Source organism: Setaria viridis, chromosome 9 (genome assembly GCF_005286985.2).
Source record: "Setaria viridis chromosome 9, Setaria_viridis_v4.0, whole genome shotgun sequence".
Taxonomy (NCBI): Eukaryota; Viridiplantae; Streptophyta; class Magnoliopsida; order Poales; family Poaceae; genus Setaria; species Setaria viridis.
In genome coordinates this window covers 16622821-16645131 of record NC_048271.2, presented here as the reverse complement: position 1 = coordinate 16645131, position 22311 = coordinate 16622821, and the positions used below count along the sequence as shown (strand labels likewise).

At 41.4% G+C, this 22311-nt stretch overlaps 2 protein-coding genes across 8 annotated transcripts; one reads left to right on the top strand and one right to left on the bottom strand.

The window, feature by feature from the left end:
* Positions 1–1598: 1598 nt before the first annotated feature.
* LOC117840519 (uncharacterized) lies at positions 1599–5214 on the bottom strand. The gene is made up of 3 exons (XM_034721032.2): positions 4998–5214; positions 2762–4759; positions 1599–1920 (listed from the first exon to the last, which is right to left on the bottom strand). The coding sequence occupies exon 2, from the start codon at positions 4640–4642 to the stop codon at positions 2879–2881; it is 1764 nt and encodes a 587-aa protein (XP_034576923.1). The 5' UTR covers positions 4643–4759; positions 4998–5214; the 3' UTR covers positions 1599–1920; positions 2762–2878.
* Positions 5215–7319: 2105 nt separating this feature from the next.
* LOC117837382 (uncharacterized) lies at positions 7320–21861 on the top strand. Of its 7 annotated transcripts, XM_034716995.2 has the most exons (32): positions 7346–7650; positions 8633–8720; positions 9143–9251; positions 9341–9439; positions 9991–10033; positions 10416–10487; positions 10578–10673; positions 10804–11037; positions 11107–11290; positions 11956–12067; positions 12156–12242; positions 12578–12716; positions 13936–14026; positions 14161–14223; positions 14313–14422; positions 14531–14635; positions 14937–15010; positions 15226–15301; positions 15471–15707; positions 16054–16125; positions 16542–16613; positions 16705–16769; positions 16853–16955; positions 17024–17155; positions 17241–17384; positions 18611–18718; positions 18802–18852; positions 19382–19459; positions 19544–19657; positions 20509–20705; positions 20856–20925; positions 21190–21861. In XM_034716995.2, the coding sequence occupies exons 1-32, from the start codon at positions 7564–7566 to the stop codon at positions 21376–21378; spliced, it is 3501 nt and encodes a 1166-aa protein (XP_034572886.1). In that variant the 5' UTR covers positions 7346–7563; the 3' UTR covers positions 21379–21861. The 7 variants fall into 7 exon arrangements, 4 of the variants coding, with proteins under 4 accessions (XP_072146755.1, XP_072146754.1, XP_034572886.1 ...); XR_004636334.2 differs by lacking the exons at positions 20856–20925; positions 21190–21861 and adding an exon at positions 20009–20236 and having other exon boundaries at positions 7342–7650; positions 20509–20647; XM_034716996.2 differs by lacking the exons at positions 7346–7650; positions 8633–8720; positions 9143–9251; positions 9341–9439; positions 9991–10033 and having other exon boundaries at positions 10410–10487; positions 10585–10673.
* Positions 21862–22311: the final 450 nt, after the last annotated feature.

Sequence of the window (22311 nt, the reverse complement as noted above, 5' to 3'; positions counted from 1 at the left end):
ATAGTGAGGACGTTCAATGGACGTTCGCCGGATCAAAGAATGTTTAGTGGCAGAGAGGAAGAACGGCTCTGAAAGTCACTGGACAATTCGGTGATGTCGAAGGATGGGCAGTGGGCCATACAGTGTCAATGGGGCCCGATATTCAGTGGCTCAATGTCCAGCGCACGAAATGATCGTCGAATCATCGGGTGATTCACGTCGGTGTAGCACCGGACCATCTAGTATTTTTAGTGTTTGTGGCCATTGGAGCAATTGATAGTTTTTGGACTTGAGGTCTATAAATACCCTCTTAACCTAGCTATTTGAAGTGTGTTAGAGCTCGGAGATTATGGTGATTAGTAGAAGACGTATGTCTTGATTAGTGTTAGTTTAGACTACTTAATGGTGGCTTTAGGAGTTAGGTTAGAGTTAGGTGAGTTTTGCACACCTCTTTATTATTGTCTTATCTGTGCTTGCGCACATCAAGTATTGTAAATCTGGGACTTGTAAGTTTTGCGAGATCCTCTAACCGCATTTCTGGAGTGACCACTAGTGGTGGTGAGAGGAAGGAGATGTCCTTAACAATTTGTGGAAGCTCTACTTGGTGAAGACGGTGGAGAGCATTCAGGAGAGTCAAGATGGAGGGGTATAGGGAAGACTCATCATCGATCCCCGGAGTTACTTGACTGAGAGCTTGACCCTTGCATAGGGCACTCCCTTGCGAGGGGCTTCAACGAGGATCAGGGAAAAGAGAGCTTTTCGACACCTCAGTCAAAAGTCATCGTGCTGAGAGTTTACATTTTCTATCTTATTTAGCTTCCCTATTATTTATTGCACTTTGCACATTCCGAATTTATCTTTCCTAAAATTGACATGGGTAAGACTTGAAACCTAGGGTTGCAACGTATAGAAAATCTTAGTGCACATCTAGAAATATTTTGAAATAGAATTTTATATGCCTTATTTTTTTTTAGAACACCTAACTCGCCTCTTCTTGGAGTGTCACGGTACTTTCAAGGGTATTTTGCGGGGAAAGAAGACAAATGACACCACTATAATATATTTTTTTACACTAATGATGACCACTATAATCGAGTCAATTAATAGGTAGATAATAATTACTAAATTATATTTAACGATGGTACTATATACCACTGAGTAGTATAATGTATAGTAAAAAACTCAAGGAACTCCAATTTTAGAAGATAAGTGCGTACCAAAAGAAGCAATCTACTCCTTTCATTCGTCGTAAGTCAAACTTGTGTCTATCTTTAACGGTTATAGAAAAATGTATCAAATAAATACACTGTGAAAACATATTTCATAGTCTATCTAGTATAGACATTTATGTATTTTTCTATAAATTTGGTTAAAAGTAAAAGTTTGATTTAGAACAAAACTAAAATGACTGATAATTTTTATGTCAAGAAGTGAAATTAGAAGAGACGACGTTTGTGGCAGCGATATTCCGGATCCCAAGTCTCCATGGACAATTCTCTTATCCCCATCCCACATGTCTGGAGAAGATGCATTAGTAGCACAACAGGCGGTGTCATCCTCAGCTTTTGATCTGTCCATTTGGAGTGGTCCGGTGAATGAGCTGCTAAGACAATTCATGGTGAACACATAATCCATTTGGAGTAATCCATTTTGATCTTAAGGAGTTAAGGTTCAGTTGAGGCGGCTACATGAACAAAGACAATTGCTCCAGGAGCACAACAAGTGAACACATAATCAATCATCAGCCGATAACCATGCTTATTGAGGTAACGTGCGCGAAGCATGGCACAGAACCACGGTATCTGAACAATGCTGCTCTCTGCTGCTTTGTGATGTGAGGCTTAAAGATGAAATGTATAGCACGACCCCACTGTGTCCATTCTATGCCAAGCATCATGGTGTGGTACTGGCAAACAGTCCTCTTCCGCAAACAAGTGTGACCTGAAGACAGCAGCACGGTAATGTGACGCTGGGTAAAGACAGTTAAGGGATATTACACTTGCAACAGTAGCTAGACTATACTTTTCTTCAAAGAGAAACAGTACGGTAACAGAAGCCTATACATCATTAACCATGTATTTAGAAACAGAACTGTTATGAGAGGAGATGTGAAAGCTACCAGGAGAGTTGCTTAAGCGTACCCTTTTTCGCTAAATTTCAGAAATGCAGCTTGTTCTTTCTGAAACGTGATTCTAGCTAATTCTACTTTAAGAGAGAGAAAAAAACTGGCATCCTTACTACTTTGAGACCTGAGAGACTAAGAATTTGATGTTTCACATAGACAATCACATGTAACTCAAAATACAGCGACAAATGGAGCCATCTATGGAAAGAATACAGTGCTGCACCCAAAATGCAATAGACTTACACAATGTATGGTAAATTGGCAACAGCTTAGATTAATAAAATATAATAATTGAACGCTACTAACACTGAACACAAATACACAATATGGTTGAGAAATAAATATAGTTGCAAAGAATGATACCTCCACCTCACATGTTCTAATAGTGAATACAAAATAAGTCATGTGCTAATGATGCCAACGAAAGGAAGACATGCTATGGCACAGAACAGTGATTGGCGTGTGCATATATTTGACACGAGTGTCTGAGCCAAACCATTGATTGCACATGAGGTTCTAGAAAATGTTTATAAAGGAATACTCAAAAATCTATACGAGACTGGAAAGGCAGGAACCAAGTTATAACTACCATTCCATCCATACCCACTAAATCTGCAATATAAGCAACGACGAAAATAAACAACAGGAGATAGGTACCTCATCGAAGCCATCATGCACACTGCAAAACATCCAGAAATTATCTGCTGTAGCTGACTTGAATTTTCTACCACTTTCATAACTATTGAGTGACTTGAGGATCTTACAATCCAGCAACTAGCTACTTAAAACAAATTGGGAATCTTCTTTAAGGACCTTGCACTCTACTAACTCCTGGTGTAGCATTTGGGCCTCTTTAACTCGACCTGATTTGGCAACTCTTGTCACTATAGATAAGTAAAATGCACTCCTGTGGTTAATATTTTTTGATACCATTACTCTTAGTATTTCAGCAGCAGCTTCAGCTTTACACTCTCTGCACAATGCTTGGATCATCATGGAAAATGTAGTTGCTTTAACCTCAAAACCAAGAGCAAGCATCTGATTCAAAAACTCCAGTGCTTCCTTGGCCATGTTCTTCTTACAGAATCCCATAACAAGTGAACCATAAGTGACATCATCAGGACTGATCCCATCACCAATCATTTCATCAAACAGAGTCATAGCATTAATAACCTCACCCTTCTTTGCTAAAGCATCTATGAGGGTGTTGTATGTGATACGAACCACCTGGCATCCATTTTCTCTGATAGAATGAAAAATCCCGAGAGCTTCTTCAACCATCCCCCTTTTAGAGATGGCATTCAGAAGTGTGTTGTATGTCACTATATCAGGAAAGCATTTCTCACTCACCATCATCTCTAAAACATCAATTGCCTGATCCAGATGTCCATACTTACAGAAGTAGTTGATAAATATATTGTAGGCAGTAACATCAGGCTCATGATTTGCCTGCTTCATGTGTGAAAGCAAATCACCTACTTCAGACCACAATTTCTTGTCACAAAGGGAATGAAGCAAGATGCAATAGGTTGCACTATTTGGCTCGATGCCTTCAGCTGCAAGACGAGTTAAGATCATCTTTGCATCCTTCAAACAGCCTGCTTTGCATGATGCGTTGATGAGAGCATTGTAGGTGACAACATCTGGTTGGCATCCCTCCAAACCAAGTTCATCTAATACTTTAAGAGCCCGCATGGGACCGCATTGTTTGCAAACAAGATCAACAAGCAAGGTGCTCGTCATCTCATATGGTGGCCAACCTATTCTTAGCTGTTCTTTCCAAAAGGAGACTGCCCTGTCATACATATGCTGGCTGCACATGCACCTAATCAAAGTGTTAAAAGTGATGCCACTTGGAGAGCAACCGGTAAACCTCATATCCTCCAATACTTTCATCGCAGAACTCAGCTGCCCTTCGCAGCAAAGTCGCGCAATCAACATGTTGCAGGTGATGGTGTCGGGAACACCACCTGAAAGCACCATGACCTCAAGAACATGCCTAGCTTTGTTTGCCTTACCAGTTCTCACAAGCCCACGGATTAGTCTAATACAGCACTTTGAATCTGGAACTAGGCCATGTAACACCATCTCATCGATCACACGGCAAGCTTGAATGAGCTTTCCATTGTTGCAGTACCTGCGGAGGCTGTCGGCATAGCACTCAGCTTTATACTTCGAAAAATATACCCCATTTGCCACCTTGTCCGAGTTATGATTCAAGGGCCTTCTTGGTTTTTGTTGCTCTTTCTGCTTTCTCAGATTAGCTTCCAGAGATGGTACAGCCTTCTTGAACTCTGCAGTTGTTCTGCCATTTCCATGGTCTGCACCTGCATCGACAAAATCATCCTGCAGTCTTCGGTCTGGTCGTACCACCACTAGATTAGCTTCATTCTTCTGCTCAGTCCTAGTGGGATAATCCAAAGAGACGGCATGCCCCCTAATCCGCAAAGACCGTGTAGACGCGTTTATGATTACTGGAGAAGAAACATATGACCACATACCGCATCCGCAGTAGATTATATCACCAAAATATGCCATTTCCTTATGGAACCATGGCAAGATCTAGTTCTACGGAATTTAAACAACGCATTCCACTCTTCAGATATCTTGCGTGGAACTACAGGAACTCCCCAAGTACCGCCCTCAAGTTCCTCCCTGCGCACATTAGAAAGGGCGACATCAGCGCAAAAACAAGGAAAACACGCACTAAGCTCAATCGAGCAGAAAATAAACCCAACTAATTTCGCTCGGGCAAGCGTGTTAGAGCTCTTGCTTAGCGATTTCTTAACAGAGGGCCACTAACTAGGGTTTGCACGAACTAATGTGGGGAAGAGAAGGTAAAAGACAGCCTCCGCAGATGCTTACGAGCTGTAGCGGATTGCACCGGGATTACCTGCGGCGCTGGCGCACAAGGCCCGGAATGGAGCCGCGAGCGGAGGCCACCCCGAAGATCCGCGCTTCTACGGGCGAGACGGACTCCCGAGTAGGAGAGATGGCGGCGCGGGCGGCGGAAGACGGCGAGGCGAGGTAGACCCTTGCGGCCGGGAAGCAAGCGAACGAAGCGACAAGCGAGGCTTTTGTCTGGGAACTGCGGGCTCTGCGGGGACGCCGGGGAGCGAGAGAGTAGCGGCGGAGAGGCGGTTGGCGGCCTGGCTGGTGGGCCCGGGGCGCAATGCGTCGCCCACCAAGTGGAAGCGGCGTGTAATATCGGGGAGGCCGGGAGGCGGTGGGCCGGCCTGCGAGCGCCAGGCCATGGCATGTGCGCGCTCGGGCCGGGGTGGTTACGTATTCGGCCCGTGAGCGAGCGTTGGACAAAGAAGAGAGAGGAGAGAGGGGCGGGCCGCGGCTCGTCGTGTTGTTGTGGTCGTCGGCCCGGGCGAGTGAAGGGGGCCCACTTGGGGGTGCGGGGAGCATGGGACCCATGGCCCGACAGATTGCCACCGCGCTTGGTCTTTCCCGGCTTTTGAGCCGCACCCTGCAGCTCCAGCTTTGGGGCGCTGGTCCTTTGCCTTTTTTTCCCCTTGAAACATGAAAGTTTTGGCTTCACCTTTTTCCGCTTTCTTTTCTGGTAGCTTTGCTTGCTCTTGGGACGACTCTTTCTTGGAGAAGATATGTGAACTGCCATTGTCAGGTTTGGAGAGGGAATATAATAAAACCATAATTCTTGGAGTGCCCTTTCCTACTCATGGGATCGAGCGTTCAACTCGTTCCTAACTCAAGCAAAAACTTGCATTGCCTCGGAGTCGATCACAGATGATTGATTGGACGGTTTTTTCTTAAAGATTAAAACAGCTAGAAGTATCTACCTTTTATGCACTATTTTGCTATTCATAAAGAAGCTACATCAAAATCCAAGAAGATTACTTAAAGAGGCAATTCCTTACAAGCCAAAAAAAATTCTCAATTCCATATGTACCATTAAAAAAAAATTCAATGCCTAAGCTACATCTAAATCGAAGAAGGTTACTCATGGAGGCAATTCCCTACAAGCCACTAAAAACATTCTCAATTCCATATGTACCATTAAAAAAATTCTAGTGCCTCTCATACCATTGGATCATTTTTTATTGTACCTCAATGCCACCACCGTCTAGTTTTGGTAAAACGAAAGCTAACAACAAGATGAAATAACCATTTTGCCCTTCTACTTCCTTCCATCTCTCCTCTCTCCTCTCCTCTGGCCGTTCCCTTTTGGCCTTCGAGGCCACAGCTGTGGCCTTATCGATGGCCGCCATGCTCCACGAGACCGCGCATTGGAGGGACCCCTCCCGCCCATCCCATCCAGGGACTTCTTCAACATCCTCATCCCCTGCCGCAGCCCGCATCCTCCTTATCCTCCTCCTTCTCCTCCTCCCCGGATGCTGTCCGCACCACGTTCTTGCCCTCCTCCATGCTCGTCGCCTCCGCCTCCACGAGTGAGCCCTCCTCCATGTCCGCCACCTCCGCCTCCGCCTCCGCGAGCGAGCCCACGCCCAGGCGCAGCCACCAGATCCTCGAGCGTTGGGCGGCCGCGACCATCATGGCGTTAGCGCAGGGTTGGGAGGGTGGGGGGCAATGGTTGGTAACGGCCGGCAGCGGCAACAATGGAGCAGCAGTAAAATGAATCGGAGAGGAAGGGTATTATAATCATTTGTGAAAAGAACGAGCATGTAACAGAGACTTTAACTCCAAAACCTGATGGAAGTGGCACTGAGGTCCAATGGAAATTGACTTGATGGTGTCAAAGGCGCTTGTACATATGGAATTGAAAACTCTTTTACTGGCTCGTAGAAATTGCCTCCTACTTACGAGCGTTGCCACCAAGTTTGATCCGCACAATATCAATGAGCCTGACCCATATATAACTTCCTATCGGTGGATCCTTTGCATCAATTCCGATTTGGTTAATTACAGCTGCTCTTTGGCTGAATTTCTATTGGTTCCTCTTATTCTCGAGCAGTTCTTTGGTGTTCCTCTTAGTTTTCTCTTTTCGTGTTCGATTCATGTCACACACATGGAGTTTTTGCTTTTAGAACTGTGAAATGTATAAATAGTAAGTTTATGTGTATAGGTATAAGTTTAGATTTACATATATTTAAGTTACGCGGAGGTTAGAGTAAAAACAATCAGTAAGAAGAAAAAACACAATTTCACAAACCCCGAAGATGGCAAAATAAATAACTAAGGAAAATCGCTAGCTCTTCAGTCGATGATTACACAGAGCTCACAGCGCCAGCAAAGCACGCCGGCTGCGTCGCCTCTGTTCCACTTCCACCTCCGCACCCAGGCCCAAAGGCCGAAACCGCAAGACCATCCAGCCAAGCCACCCATCCACCCCTCTCTCTCTCCTGCTGTTCCACCTCCGCCGCCTCGCCTCGGCAACTGCTCCACGAGCGGCTGAGCGGCCGCTCGCCGGCGGCCAAACCCTAGGCGATCGCGGAGAACCAACCACGCTTCGGCCGCGATCGGCTGCCGCCGCCATGCAGGGCTTCCCCGGCGGCACCCCCGATCCGCAGCAGCTCCAGGCCACTATGCTCGCCATCGAGCAGGCCTGCTCTCTCATCCAGGTCAAGTTCCGCAGCCCACACCTTCGTCGACGAGCTTAAATTCCGCGAGCTCCGTGCTTTAGCGCTGTGCTCTTCGGTGGCGCGGTATTAGATTCAGAGCCCTCGCGTGGACTTCTGCTCGGTTCGATTGTGCTCTGACGCCATCGATGGGGTGCTTGGATTGTGTCGATCTTACCGCACTTCGTTGTTTCGACCCATCGGTTGGGGAACGGATTGGTTGTGCGTCGCGTGCGCTGTTGATCGGTGCTTATGTGCGCGTTTGATGATGGGATCCCCATGTGTGGGTCAGATGAGGTTTAGCGACGGATTGGTTGTTTTGTTGGGCATTTGAAACTTTGAATTGCTTGCTTAATTTAGGTTGTTTTGGGCGCCTCGATTTGTTGCTTTAGAGTGAGATGCTAGTACCTTAATGCGTTGCAACACATTTTATGTTGGTACTTAAATGAATTTTTAACACATCTGAATTGGTTATGAATCCCACACTAGACTGGTCATTAGTTTAAAAAAAGTTAATCTGACATTGTGTTTTCTCAAGCATGTGATCTCTTTGCTAGGGAATTCTGGTACTATGTGGTGGCTTTCGTGATTTTTGTGACACAGTTGTTCATTGGATGACCTGAAGCTCCGCATTTCAGATTTGATAGAATCTGCATGTAGCAATTGAGGTAGCTGTTAGGAGCGCGTATTAGAACTGTGCTGTGTAGAGAAAGACACTGTCAGAATAGCATTCGCTGAACTGCATTGATCTGATCATTAGCCTTTCTAAACTGTTGCTTCTCGTGTGAGTGTTTATTCCCTAGCATCAACCAAGTTGTCCAAATTTTGTGAAATTTTGTTACAATAGTGTCTCCCTGGTATCCTTGTTCAGCTTAATATGGAACTGTCATGGTATTAATGAACTTGCAATTTTAATGGTAGAATGCCATCTATTGCATCATTGCTGATTTACCAGCTATCCTTTTGACACTTGGTAATTTTGCAGCTGCACATGAATCCATCTGAAGCGGAAAAAGTGATAAGTTCACTACATTCGTCTCTGATGCCTTATCAAGCATGCAGATTCATTCTTGGTATGCTGTTTTATAGCTATGCCCCTATGATGAACTGGAATTATTAGTAAATAGAGGAGATATCTCCATTTCTGCTCTGACTTCTGAGTAAGATTTAGCACTTACTACCAGAAACAGGTGCCAATATGTATTAGCTATGTTCTTTCTGTATAACCTTTGTACTCTGCTGTACAGTTTATTCTCTCTGATGACAGTTTCTTCCCTTTCAAAGAGAAATACATTTTTTATTTGTTTGTCTGCGTTGTTGTTCTGCAGACTGCAAATAATAATTATTTATGTTTTTTGTTATTTGTATTTTGGGGGATTTTGTGCCATTTTAAGCAAAATAACTTTTATGTTCATTTCTCATAAAAATAGCTAAGCCTTGCTCTTCTCTAAAGCCAAGATACTTGAAAGAGCTGAAAAACATTGTATTCTCCCAGAGACATCCCAAATGCCTAATGCAAGATTCCAAGCTGCTGGTGCAATTGGTGATGCTGCAGTAAGGGAGTGGGGAATCCTTACAGATGACAACAAAAGAAGCCTAATACTGTGAGTTTTCCTTTTTTGGCTTGAAAGCTTTCAATTAATGTGAGATTATCACGTTTTTAGTGACTACTATAATTTTCATATCATTGTAGATATTGCTTGAACTACGTTATGGAGCATGCAAGTTCCCCTGATGGCTATGTGCAATCCAAAGTTTCTGCCGTGGCAGCTAGATTGCTGAAAAGAGGCTGGTTAGTTTATATGTTTCTATCCACTTTAGCAGGGTAATGTCAAATGGATCTCTTGTGTCTGGCACTGTGTCGTGTCATGAAATGTTTGTTAGCTTCGTACTCAGATAATTTTTATTTCCTTTTTGCTCCCTGTTAATTTTTTATCAATTAGGTATAAGAATGTTGGGTGTGCTTCATTCATATTCATATTTGCATATTTTTTCATTGATTGGGTTGCTGAGGTTGATGTGATTTCATTCAAGGGGTGTCTTAAAATTCATGCATATCCTTCCTTAAGATAACTTCACACAGTAATGGGCTGGTTTGTTATCTTAGCTTATCCTGCTCACTTCAGGCTGGACGAAGGCACATGGTTGTCCAAGATGATTATGTGCAATAGGAAACATCTTCTTCTGAACCCAGACTCACCAATATTTTGGTTGTAGTCTTTTAAATGAACTATTTGTGTTTCATTCAGTGCACTGGAAGGCGATTGTTTGGTCTTGTACTTTGACTGTCAAGGATTTTTTGATATTCAGATATATTTGTTTTGACACGGAATATGTCTGCAGGGTTGAATTTTCAAACCAAGAGAAAGCAGCTATCTTCTTTGAGGTACCTACTTCTCTGGAAGTTGACAGCTACAGCCTTACAAATCAGGATTAGCCTAAGATTTTTGTGGTTGTGGATCTTTGCACAACTATGCTGTACTCCATCTTTTTTCTTATTGGCAACACTGAACAACAAAAAATATTTAGCATGGAGACACCGAAGCTAATTTCAAGTGGATCAACTAGATGGATATGATGATTTTTTCCCTTTTTTTTTTGTAAATTTCTGGGACCCTTGCACCCTTTGAGCAAACATAGAAACCTTCAACCTCATAACTGGGTTTATTTTTTTAGTTGAGTCTTTGAGATCTGAATTCAATCAATCAAGTTGCACATGAAATTCTTGTAAAACACTTTTGTATGTGTATGCTTGACACACTTTTCAGGTTGAGCAATCCATCCGGGGTATCCATGGCCCTAATCGACAGTTTGCTGCTATCAATTTCTTGGAAAACTTGGTATGCAAATTCTCTTGAGGCCAATGCGATTGATTCTTCTATTTTTCTATCCTTTTCCAACTGATCTCGATTATTTCACGTCTGACCTAGGTTTCAGAATTTTCGCCTTCAACTGCTTCTGCTATGGGCCTGCCTAAGGAATTCCATGAGCAATGTGAATGTTCACTTGAACTGCACTTTTTGAAGGTGGTTGACCTCCTTCCCAAATATATAGGATTTTGGCAGTCATTCTTATACAAAAAAACTACAGCTATGCCAATCACTTAAACCTTGTATTTTATTGTCATCTTGACATGCTACTGTTGCCTTTCACAAGGATTTCTATTGCTGGGCACAATCTGCTGTATTCAATACTGCGGACAAAATCTTGAATTCAAATGAAACTATACCTGAGGAGAGAGCATGTTCAGCGGGATTGCGCTTGATGTTTCAGATATTAAGCTGGAATTTCAAGCATACTGTTGAGCCTGAGAGTTCAGATGCGAAGATAAATTCTGGCTTGAGGATTGATACCATAAATCTGAAGAAGTTTGAACGTTCTTTGGTGAAGGTATACCCTAAGAGCTACTTTTGTTTTTGCTCCGTTTCAGCTTATAAATGGTTGCATTTTCTATTGTAGCCAGGGTCTATGTGGAGAGATGTTCTAATATCAAGCGGACACACTACCTGGGTTCTGAACTTCTATACCACCTTGCGCCAAAAGTACTCGTATGATACTCTATGGGGTGATTCTCCCATTGCTGTCTCTTGCAGACAGCTTATAGTGCAGTTATGCTCCTTGGCAGGCTCTGTGTTTCCAAATGGTATATGCTTATTTCAAACAGTCATTTTTTTTTCAAAATTTGGAAAAGGTGTCCTTTTCAACCTTGAACTCTGGCATTAGTTTGATTTCTGACCTGATGCTATACAATGAAACCGTTGATAACCTCAAACTACTATGAGACACAATCCCAATCATAAATCTTGGTGATGTTTGATGACAGATGGCATCAAGTTAGACCACTGTTATGGGTAGCACCTGTATACATTGTGACGTTCTTGGGGAGTATATATAGAAATATGCAAGTGTGGTTCCTTATACAATGGGAAAATACAAATAAAAACATGCTAAATAAGGAACCACACTTGCATATTTAGCATGTTTTTATTTGTATTTTCCCATTGTATAAGGAAGGGAGTGAACTGTTCTTATAGTAATATTTTGTCTGACGTAGAACTAAAACATCCTATTTTGGTTCTACGTCAGACAAAAACACCTTGGAAGGGAGTGAACTGTTCCTATAGTTCGAGGTTGCAAACTGGACGGTTTTTGGGTTCGGGTTTGAAGAATTGAGGCTAGTGTTCAAGGTTGAAAGCTGAATCTTTCCATTCAATAAGTTACAAGTTCGATGTATACCTGGAGAGCATATTAATGATTTCATATGTGGTCTCTTTTATCTAACCTTTTCACTTTTCTTTCTGTTATCAGATAATGGAGATGCACAGATTAAACACCTTATTACGATATTATCTGCTGTTGTTCTGTGGATTGAACCTCCTGATGTAATTGCAGCATCAATCCGAAATGGAGGAAGTGAAAGGTCCTCTCAGGATCCATGTTTGCAATCTTTATTTGATCTAAGGAAAAAGTTGAGAAATGCTGATGACTGAGATTCACCTGTTTTGCAGTGAGTTTATAGATGGTTGCCATGCCCTGCTTTCAATGGCTTCTTTGACTACTGGCTCACTTTTTGACAACCTCCTAAAGTCAATAAGGTCAGTTTTGTAGACTGTGGTATAGTGTCTAGTTCCACATTGCAACTTAGGTAACTAGTTCCTTGTACTCTTGCATATTAGTCAATTGGGCCTCAATACAATACTAGTGTGTCCAATTTGTAAGATGTTATCATTACCAAGACCCTGTAGCTATTCCTCTGTTTTCCTTAACGTATCTGGTCCTTTTGTTTGTAATAGTAAAAAAAAAATATATAATGACAAATTGAGAAAAGGCCATTGTTGTGAGTACATTCAGAATATGTTGTACAATTCGTGCCATTTGTTCTTGCAACAATTTGCTCTTTTGTTTAAGTGTTTAACACACATGCTTGCAGGCATTATGGCACAATTAATCTGCTTTCAGCTTTGACTTCAGAAGCTGTCAAGTCTGTTCTGGTTAACCAGAGTGAAGAGGAAACCTGGGGCATAGATTCTCTTGATATTTTGTTAGAGACATGGAATGTTATTCTGGGGGTACTACCCTTGATCTTTTGTGCAAATTTCAATATATGTTTGTGCGCTTTCCTTTTTACGTAACTTACTCAAATGCTTATTTACAATAAATAGTTCAAAATTTAAGTGTGATATGGTTGTTGCCTTTGCTTTGTCCTCTTAGACTTGGTAGTAATTAATACATGATAACTTTAGGCTACATTTTTGTGCTCTTTTCTTGGATTGCACTAGATATTTTGACTGTCCTAACACTATTTTTCCCTTTGTCTCATTAAGTTGAAGAAAGTTTTTTTTCCCTCAAAAGTATTTAGAAGAAAATTATATGTGCTTAATTTTAATGTAAACAGTTGCTCAAGTGTCATTTAAGGAGGATTTACCTCTACGGCTAATTTTAATATAAAACCATTGTAACAATATTGAGCTTACATGGATTAATTTCTCTTTGCATATGCATTCTCTCATGCTAACTACATCATTTACATGGTTATATGTGCATCCTTTATTCCATTACAATTACAACTATGGCACCAACACCTTTCAAAATATTTCAATAACTATTATTAGGAGTAGAGTCCTTAGTTCCCATGGGGCTGTTATTCAATATAACGCCTGTTCATAACGACTATATGTTTGAACATTTGCCTCACTTTGTAGTAGTTTGTAGAAAATGTGCCTGAGAACATACAAGATAAAACATCCATTTCATCAATGCTGCACAAAAAAGGAGAAAGTTTGTCTAATTACTGACTTCTTGACCCGTATGAGTCTGAAAATGTTTTATTCAGTTTGCTTGTGGATAAAGAAAATATTTTATTTAATATTTATACATGGAAAAGCGCAATTCACTGTCAAGTACTCCCTCCGTACCAAAATGTAGGTCATTTTATATTTTAGCCAAACTTCTTTAACATTGACCTAGTTTATAGAATAATATACTAACAACTATAATACCAAATAAATGCACTCTCAAGACATATTTCATGGTGGATTTAATGAAACTAATCTGATGTTATAGATGATGGTGCATTGTTCTATTAACATTGTCAAAGTTAGAGAAGTTTTGTTTAGGACAAAACTAAAACGACCTCATTTTGAAACGGAGGAAGTAGTTTATATTGCACTTTGTCCATTGGGAAAGCCATCTTAGGCTACTTAAGTTGGTTTGTAAAGCTCAATCAATTCTTTTGTTTATTACATAGCCATTAACTAAAGCCTGATATTTCCTGTTCTTTTTTTTCAGGATGTCGATGCCGATAAAAGTCCTATCTCAGTTGATGGAGCACTTGCAGCTTCAAGTTTGTTTAAGATCATTGTTGAGTCACATTTGAAGGGTACAAATCTCATTGTGTTCTCATTTATACGCACCCTCAGACTTGAAGGAATGTTGTACTTGATGTCATTCATGTGTATAATTTTTATTTGTTCTCGTGCAGCATACTGATTACCCTTATTTTCTTTGACATAGCTGCTGCTGATTCTGCATTCGAGGATACCGATGACACTGAATACTTTCATGTTTCTGTTTCAAGTATGCTTAAATTTCACAGAGAGTTCTTCTGTTCCAGTATCCCCACCTCTTTTGTGTTCAGCATACTAATGAGTTACTGCTTGTTCCAGAGCGTGATGAGCAGTTGGCCTTGTATGCTCTGATTGCACGTGCTGCTCCAGACACTACTATTCCATTTCTTGCACAATTGTTTTCAGAACGATTCGCACGGCTAAATCAGGTCTTCTTGTTAGCTATTGTGCTTCTGTGCTACTATAGCCTTATGGATTCTACTGTTGTAAAGTTGTGGTACTTTTGTAACTAATGTTTAATAGATTTTTGCTAGCAGAGAAATGGTGAAAGTGATCCTACTCAAACACTGGAAGAGCTCTATTGGCTGCTGTTGGTTACCAGTCATGTCCTAACTGATTCAGGTGAAGGAGAAACACTGCTTGTAAGTACTCTAAAGCTGCTCTTTCCTTACTAGGATTTATAAAGCCTTGCCATGGTATTGTCATGTATTTCTTTCTTCTCTAGCATATCATGAATGTCCTCATCATGCTCCATATCATCTCTTCATATTTCTGCGGCTCAGTTTGAATTATTTCACATGGATTGGTGCACCACCGTTTAATTTTGCAAAGAATATAGACACTGTATTCTTGTATGCTTTGTGTCATATTTATAACTTCTATAAGCTAAATTACATGTCTTAATGCTCAAAGTTGCTGCTGCTTTTGATTAATTTTGAACAGATACCTGACGCATTACAGGCTGGATTCTCCAATGTGATTGAAGCAGCACAGCATCCTGTTGTTACACTCTCCTGGTGAGAAATCTTTCCTCATTCTGATCGCACCCCCTCCATTTCCTTGAAAACCAGGAAACCAGCTGTGTTAGGAGCTGTTTTTTGAGCGAATAAACAGAACCCGTTGACCTACAGTTTTTGGGCCGGTTCCAGCTGTGAAGACCCATTTGACCGATGGACAGTGTTAATAAATACTTTATGGCAATATAAGTTGAATAGTTCTCTTTATATTGCAGGTCAATAATAAATTTTTCCAGGCAGTGTCTAGATCCAGGGATTAGGGCAAAATACTTCAGTCCACGACTAATGGAGGTACTTTTCTGTACTGTTATTTGTCTTCTTCATTTTCTTTACATATAAGAACATGTGCACAGTTCTTTGTTTTTTTTTCACCAATTGTTTTTCCGCTGTGCACAGTTCTTTGTTTTATACTTAATTTCTTCTTTAAATATTGTCCTAAATTCTTTATTGGTGTTGCCAGGCTGTAATTTGGTTCCTGGCCAGATGGGTTGCAACCTATTTAGTACCACTTGATGTGAGTAGAGGGCAAGTAAGCAGAGGAGAAATTGATAGTATTGGTACAAATGGATCCCAGCATTCTAGAAAGCTGCTAAACAGTTTTGCTTGGGAGAATAACCAAGGAGAGCTCGTTCTTGATTTTGTTGTTCTCATTTCAATGTTAGCACTTACTACATATCAGGGAGAAAATGAGTTGCAGGTAAGCTTTGCTTTTACTTACTAATCTGTAATTATGCAGAGTATGTGCCTAGACCTTGCCTATGCTCATTTTGCAGTGCCCAGTGTGCAAAAAACTGCTAGTCCATCTAGTACAACATTTTTATCTTTTGACTTCATGATCTCTGGGATGCAACTTTAGCCTTATCATTCTATCACACTATGTGGTTTATCCAAAATACCAAATATTGTATAACTTGACAATATCAAAAGTGTGCGTTTGCATTCCCCACATCTTCAAGAGAGTATTTTTGTTGGCATTCAACAAGATTCGTTCTGTTTCTGTTTACTAGTTATCCCTTATCTATTGCTTTGGTTCCTGTTGTCAGACACTGACATGCCAGAAGCTACTTGCTACGGTTGTTCGCCGGAAACACACATGTGCTTATCTTGTTCAATTGGTAAGCCCAAATCTGCTGCTATAACCAATGACATCTTACTGATATTTGCATTTTTCGTATATTACCATGCACATTAGTTTGTGCATGCTAAAATTTTTTCTAGCATTCATATCATGTGTTGTTTCAGCAACCACACACTGGTTCGTATTATTGATTCTTATCCTAATTGCTAATTGAAAGATTGAAACATTAATGACCAAGAAGATAATTGTAAAAAAAGTTATGCTGGTTTCATGAAGCTGTGACTTTTAGTTTTCACATGCCCTGCATTAGAAGTGCTATCTAGAATATCTTGGATATCTTGGTGCCTACTTCTCTTTTCCACTTGACCAACAATTCTTGTCCAATCAAATGTACTGTGTTGACATATTAAAACTTTGTGTTTTCCTAATGTTTACGGTACTCTACCCTTTTAGGATTCATGGCGTGATCTTACAAGAGCTTTTGCAAGTGGACGCTCTTTGCTTTCATTGAGTGGACGTTTACAAGTAAGTGATGTAGCGTGTACACATCATTCTGTTCTACCCTATGGCTTCATATTTGTGAAGATCTTATCCTTTTATTGCCATTCTTTCTCAGAGATCTCTAGCGGAAACACTTGCCTGTGCAGCTTCCTGCATCAAAGATCCTGAAGCATCTGCACAGTAAGATTATTGTTTACTTCTGGCTCTTATTCTAAGAAACAAATAGGAGAGGTTTAACAGTGCCTGTATTGATTCCTTTAAAGGTACCTGAGGGATCTCATGGGACCAGTTGCAGGGTGCCTTGTGGAAAATGCTAGTAGGAGTGATCTGAAATCTGTGGCACATCAAGCAGATGTTGTTTACATGGTAAGTCTCATGATCTTTGCTTTGTGCTCCTTTAGACAAGAATAAAGGAAATAAGTCAATGACTGTAGGTCTGTTGTCTATTGGAACGACTAAGAGGAGCTGCAAGAGCTGCTCAACCTCGCACTCAAAAAGTTCTATTTGAGATGGGTCGTACTGTGATGAACCCACTCTTGACTCTTCTGGAGGTCTACAAAAACCAGGTACGGTTATTTTTCAAGCATCCTGCTATCACTATGCAAGCAAACCTTGAAGATCATGCAATTAATTGTGTTTCCTGTTCTTTAGTCTACAGTCATATACATGATACTCAAGTTTGTGGTTGACTTTGTTGATGGTCAAGCTGTATTCCTGGATGCTAAAGAAACATCAGCTTTGGTGAGCTTTTGCCTGCGACTGCTCCAGATATACTCCTCTCATAACATTGGGAAGGTAAGAATATGAGTTCCTACTATTTTTTGTTCCATATCTAAATTTTCTCCAATATCAACTGATGGTGCAGTGGACTTTTGCTTAAGAAAGGCAGTTCAGGAGCTCCATTGTTAAAGGGTATCATGTACTGCTGCAAGTTCCAGGCTCTGATTGTGGATGAATTAAATTACTGAATTTGGTTACTAGTGAGCTTTAGGCATCTTATGATTTTTTGATGAACTGGGAGCTAGAATGATTCTCAAAGAAACATTGTCAGTCATTTTACTAAAGCCAATAGTAGTAACTTCATGATAGTTTTTCTCGAATACACAGGAGAGCTGCGTATCATTGCATTAAGATAGAAGAAAAGGCTCAGATAGCCATACAACCACACACCACCCACACTTAGGGTCTTAAATTACATCCTACTTATCATTCTATCACCCGTTCTTAGAATGAAGCGACCACCACCTAAACAACACACACTGCTAACCCCCAGGTCGAGCAGCAACCAGACCACTAAGTCCGTTGACGCCTGCCATCATCCAGTGATCAGCCTCATCCTGTGCCAGGAGAAGCGTTCGATCTAACCTGGGCGAGGCACCATTAAACACTATATCATTCCTCATCTTCCAAAGAGTCCAAGCCCCTAAAACGACCAGCGAGTTAAATCCTCACCGAACTTCCATGTTTAATCTATCACCTGGATGCTGCCACCATTCAAAAAATCCAGCCGAGATTGATTGAGGAGCAAGATCAGGGAGTCTGAAATGGCGCAGCAGCTGAAGCCAGAATTGCCGGGAGAAAACACAAGCACACATGATGTGCTGATTTGTCTCATCCTCTTGATCACAGAAGGGGCAATGTTTAGGATGGGGGAGACCATGTCTAGCAAGCTTGTCAGCTGTCCAACAGCGATTATATAACTTAATGATAGTAATTATTTTTCGCTTCCCTTTTCTGGTTTTACCCCTACTTCACTATTGACAGCTTCACATTAAAGACTCTGTTCATAGAAAGGATCTAATAGGAGATGTTCAAGTGACACTAGTGCAGGTTTAGATAATCGTTAAATGTTGATAACTTAAATGGGCCGTTAAAGAAATTAACATGAGTGGTGCAATATTGTAAAAAAGTTTAAATGTTACCTGCAGTTTGCAGGACTGATCTCCCAACAATAAAGTTCCCATTTTTGGGGAATTCACAGGTAATTTTTTTTGCGGCCTGACCCTATATCTATTTTGTAGGTAATGCTCTCACTTTCTTCGAGTCTGCGTAGTGAGTCGCAAGCAGAAAAATATAAGGATCTGCGTGCTTTGCTTCGTCTTCTTACAAATATATGCTCAAAGGATTTGGTAACTTTTGTTCTCTTACACCCTGTCGTGTGTTGTCTGAACAAAGTTCCCACATAACTAATAGACATTATTGACAAGTGCAGGTTGGCTTTCTGTCTGATTGCGATGGTGATGGTTCACCAGATATTGCAGAGGTACACAGCTGATGTTTCTGCAATATTGTTTCTTGCAAAAAAAAAGAATAAAAGAAAAGGGAGAGGGAGAGGGGATCGAATGTAGTAGCTGGACCTCTGTATCTTTCCTGTTGAGTTTCATATTGTTAGGACTTGGAATTAACAACTGCAAACTCCGGAGCTTTGAATGTTCGTGTCATCTTTAGCCAACTCTTCTGTACTTTTTTAAAAATCACAAAACCATGAGGATATAGATCTATCAATCAATGCAAGGGTCAAACTCTTATATTACCATATATGTCAACACACAAAGTTTGTTCAGTATGTATATATGTCTGTTAGCCTTGGCTTTGGACTTTGGAGCTTCTCCTTGTTTTAAAACCCTAAGTTGCTGCATTCTGCTAGCTGGTTGTATTTTCCAGCCAGGGAAGAAGCTTAATGAGGTCAAATAATTTATTTATTTATTTAACCAAGTGCACTGATATTTCTTCAGATGAAGAGCTAATTGCAATTAGTTTGAGACTCAGTAACTGAGATGTTACTTTCACAGGTTATCTATGTTGGTCTTGATATTGTGACTCCCTTGATATCTTTGGACCTTCTGAAATACCCTAAACTCAGTCGTGATGTAAGTCCTTTTGAGTTCTCCTTTTGTTTGTAATAGAGGACAGTGGCAGTTAAATGCTAATAGCAAGTCTGGTTTCTTTTGCAGTATTTTGTGCTCATGTCGCACTTGTTGGAAGTGTACCCGGAAAAGGTTGCTCACTTAAATAGGGATGCTTTTGCAAGGATTATTGGAAGTCTTGACTTTGGGCTCCGTAATCAGGCAAGCGCACTCTATAGAGCTGCATTTATTCTATTCTGTTTTTGTGTCACAAGTTGATTTTGGGTTAAGTTTGGGAATTGCTGAACAAAACAAAAATTAGTCCATATATTTGCTAAAAAGTTCCGAATTGAAGGGGCATAGTTTACAGTAATCATTGTATAGTTTCTGCAAGTTGATTGGAGCTACTGGAAAGTTGGTAGCGCTGGATCCTTTGTTTTGCTTCAGAACCTAACTTTTGGGCATAGCAAAGGCCAGACAATTAATTTGTGGGCTGTGGAACATAGTGTATCTGCAAGCTTAGATTGGAGTCTAATGACCGAGTCACATGATAACTTTGGGTATTATTTATAGGGATCTGTGCAGAACAGATGCTTGATGTTGCTCTTGTTGATACATCACGGTGACAGTCTATCATGGAGAACGTGGAAATCTGATAGAAAGGACTTCCACTAATAATGTCACACCCAAGTCATTTTTGGACCAATAGGCAAAAACCCTGGTTTATATTCGGTGATTCAATAGGTTCTTGATGGGAACCATGTTCCAATGACAGCTATAGTATATTGTCACACTTCACAGGTAGGTCCAAGTCCACCTTCAGGAAAATTATGGAATTAGTGCGAAGTCATGATTCTGTGCTTTCCACGTCATCAGTCAAATGATGCCCTTTACAAATTGAATTCTCCGCGTCAAATGAAACTCACCCCATTCACTTCTGGTGTCCCTTACAAATTGAATTCACTGTATCTCTGTTGTATGTGAATTATTTGCAGTCTTACACCATTTACACTGAAGTGCAAATTTGTATTCTTCAAGGTGATATAGCTCTTTTTTTTTTTGGTCTGTTGCAGGATAGCGATGTTGTTGAGAGGTGCCTGGCAGCAGTAAATGCTCTTGCTTCATACCATTTCAAAGAAAGGTTGGGAGGCAGAGGAGGACTGAACTCACAGCTTATGGAATCTGAAGGATCAAATGGCAAAGTTCAGGAAAGCATATCAAGTCACTTCTTGAGGCTTCTCCTGCAAATACTTCTTTTTGAAGATTTCAGGTGATCTGTTTGGTAGCAACAATTTGATTTTGAGTAGCTTCAGAATCTTAAGTGAGGCAAAACTTTATTTGGCAAAATTTGTCAATCTTTTGTTTAGTAGCTCCATTTGTATGTAAGGTATACTTCTCAGCCCTCACGCTACTGTTGCAGATTGGAATTAGCAGGTCATGCTGCAGATGCTTTGCTTCCTTTATTGTTCTGCGAACAGGAGCTATATCAGGTCTGTCTCTTCCGTAGAGATAAGTATCGTATCATGGAGTTATTTATAATTTCATGACAAACATATTTTCCTTTTGAAATTTATTGTGCGTTTCTGATCTTACAGGATAAAATACCTTCCAAGGATAAATTAATAATGTATATATTGCATGTAGAACTATCCAATACCTATTGGTATTAAGTAGATTAATTGTTATCAAATCAAGCATTAAAATGGTAATGATTTTGTTATTTTGCCATATTCTCACCTCGCTTCCATCTGCAGGGACTGGTCCATGAGGTGCTTGAGAAACAGCAGAATCCGACCGTGAAATCAAGGCTGGCAACTGCGTTCCATAATCTCACAAGCTCAAACAATCTCTCAAGCGCGCTTGACCGGCCAAACAGGCAGAGATTCAGGAAAAACCTCCTCAACTTCTTGGTGGACATCTCAAGTTTCATGCAGATCAAGTAGATGGTATGATGTCATGGACCCAGTGATGTTTCGTCAGTCAGTTAAACTCGGAGGTCTGTCACCATTGTGACAGGGGAGTGCATGTGGGCATCGCGCTGGCGGAGTGATGAGCGAGGACACTACCATGAGGCCGGCTTTGGCGGTTTGGCCAGTAGATCTTGAAGGGGTAGTGTCACCAGAAAGGATAGGGAGATGTGCTAGTCTTAGGGTCGGCATTCATTCGTAGCTGCGTTTGCTGGAAAAGATACAGACGTCCCCATCCATGCGGTCGTCGTGTAAATGGTTTTGTTAGAAGCGGTGGGAATTTTGTTGCGACAATTATATTGGCTCGATCCGGCAGTTTCCCACAGGTAGGAGAGGGTAGAATTGGTTTTAGCTGGTGGCCACGAGATGGCCGGTCGGTGTAAATTGTGCCTGTAATACTGCTCGACTTAAAACATGCCTTGTATTTTCAAAAGGTTAGAGCGTCACGGGTTGCTGTAACCTGATGGGTTGATTACTCTTTCCCGTGGCCGAGGAATCTTAGGATCCGCAAAGGAGGCTTTGCCTGCACACTTCCAGCCTATGATGAACAGTATGATGGCGAGAGGTCTTCACCGTTTCGTACCAAATTTGGCCTGCACTTATGATGGCACTGCTTGCAGGTCCAGTCATGCCAAAACTGGGCGGGCACCATGTGTCTCGCTGGGGCCGTGGGGGCACTGGCGTCTGTGGCCCTGCGCCCCTAGTGTGAGAATCTCTAGGCTTCAGCGGCACTCCAGTCCGCCGCTCCCAACTGCGCGGCTCGTGCGTCGGTGCCCGCGTGCACGAGCTGTAGCCAGATCTGGGATCGAACATTCGGTGTGCAAGCAGGCACGGGGGCCAATCCCTTCATGTGAACCGACACCGCTTTGAATCCGATTGGTTGGCCGCCCCTGCCCATTCGCATGCCTG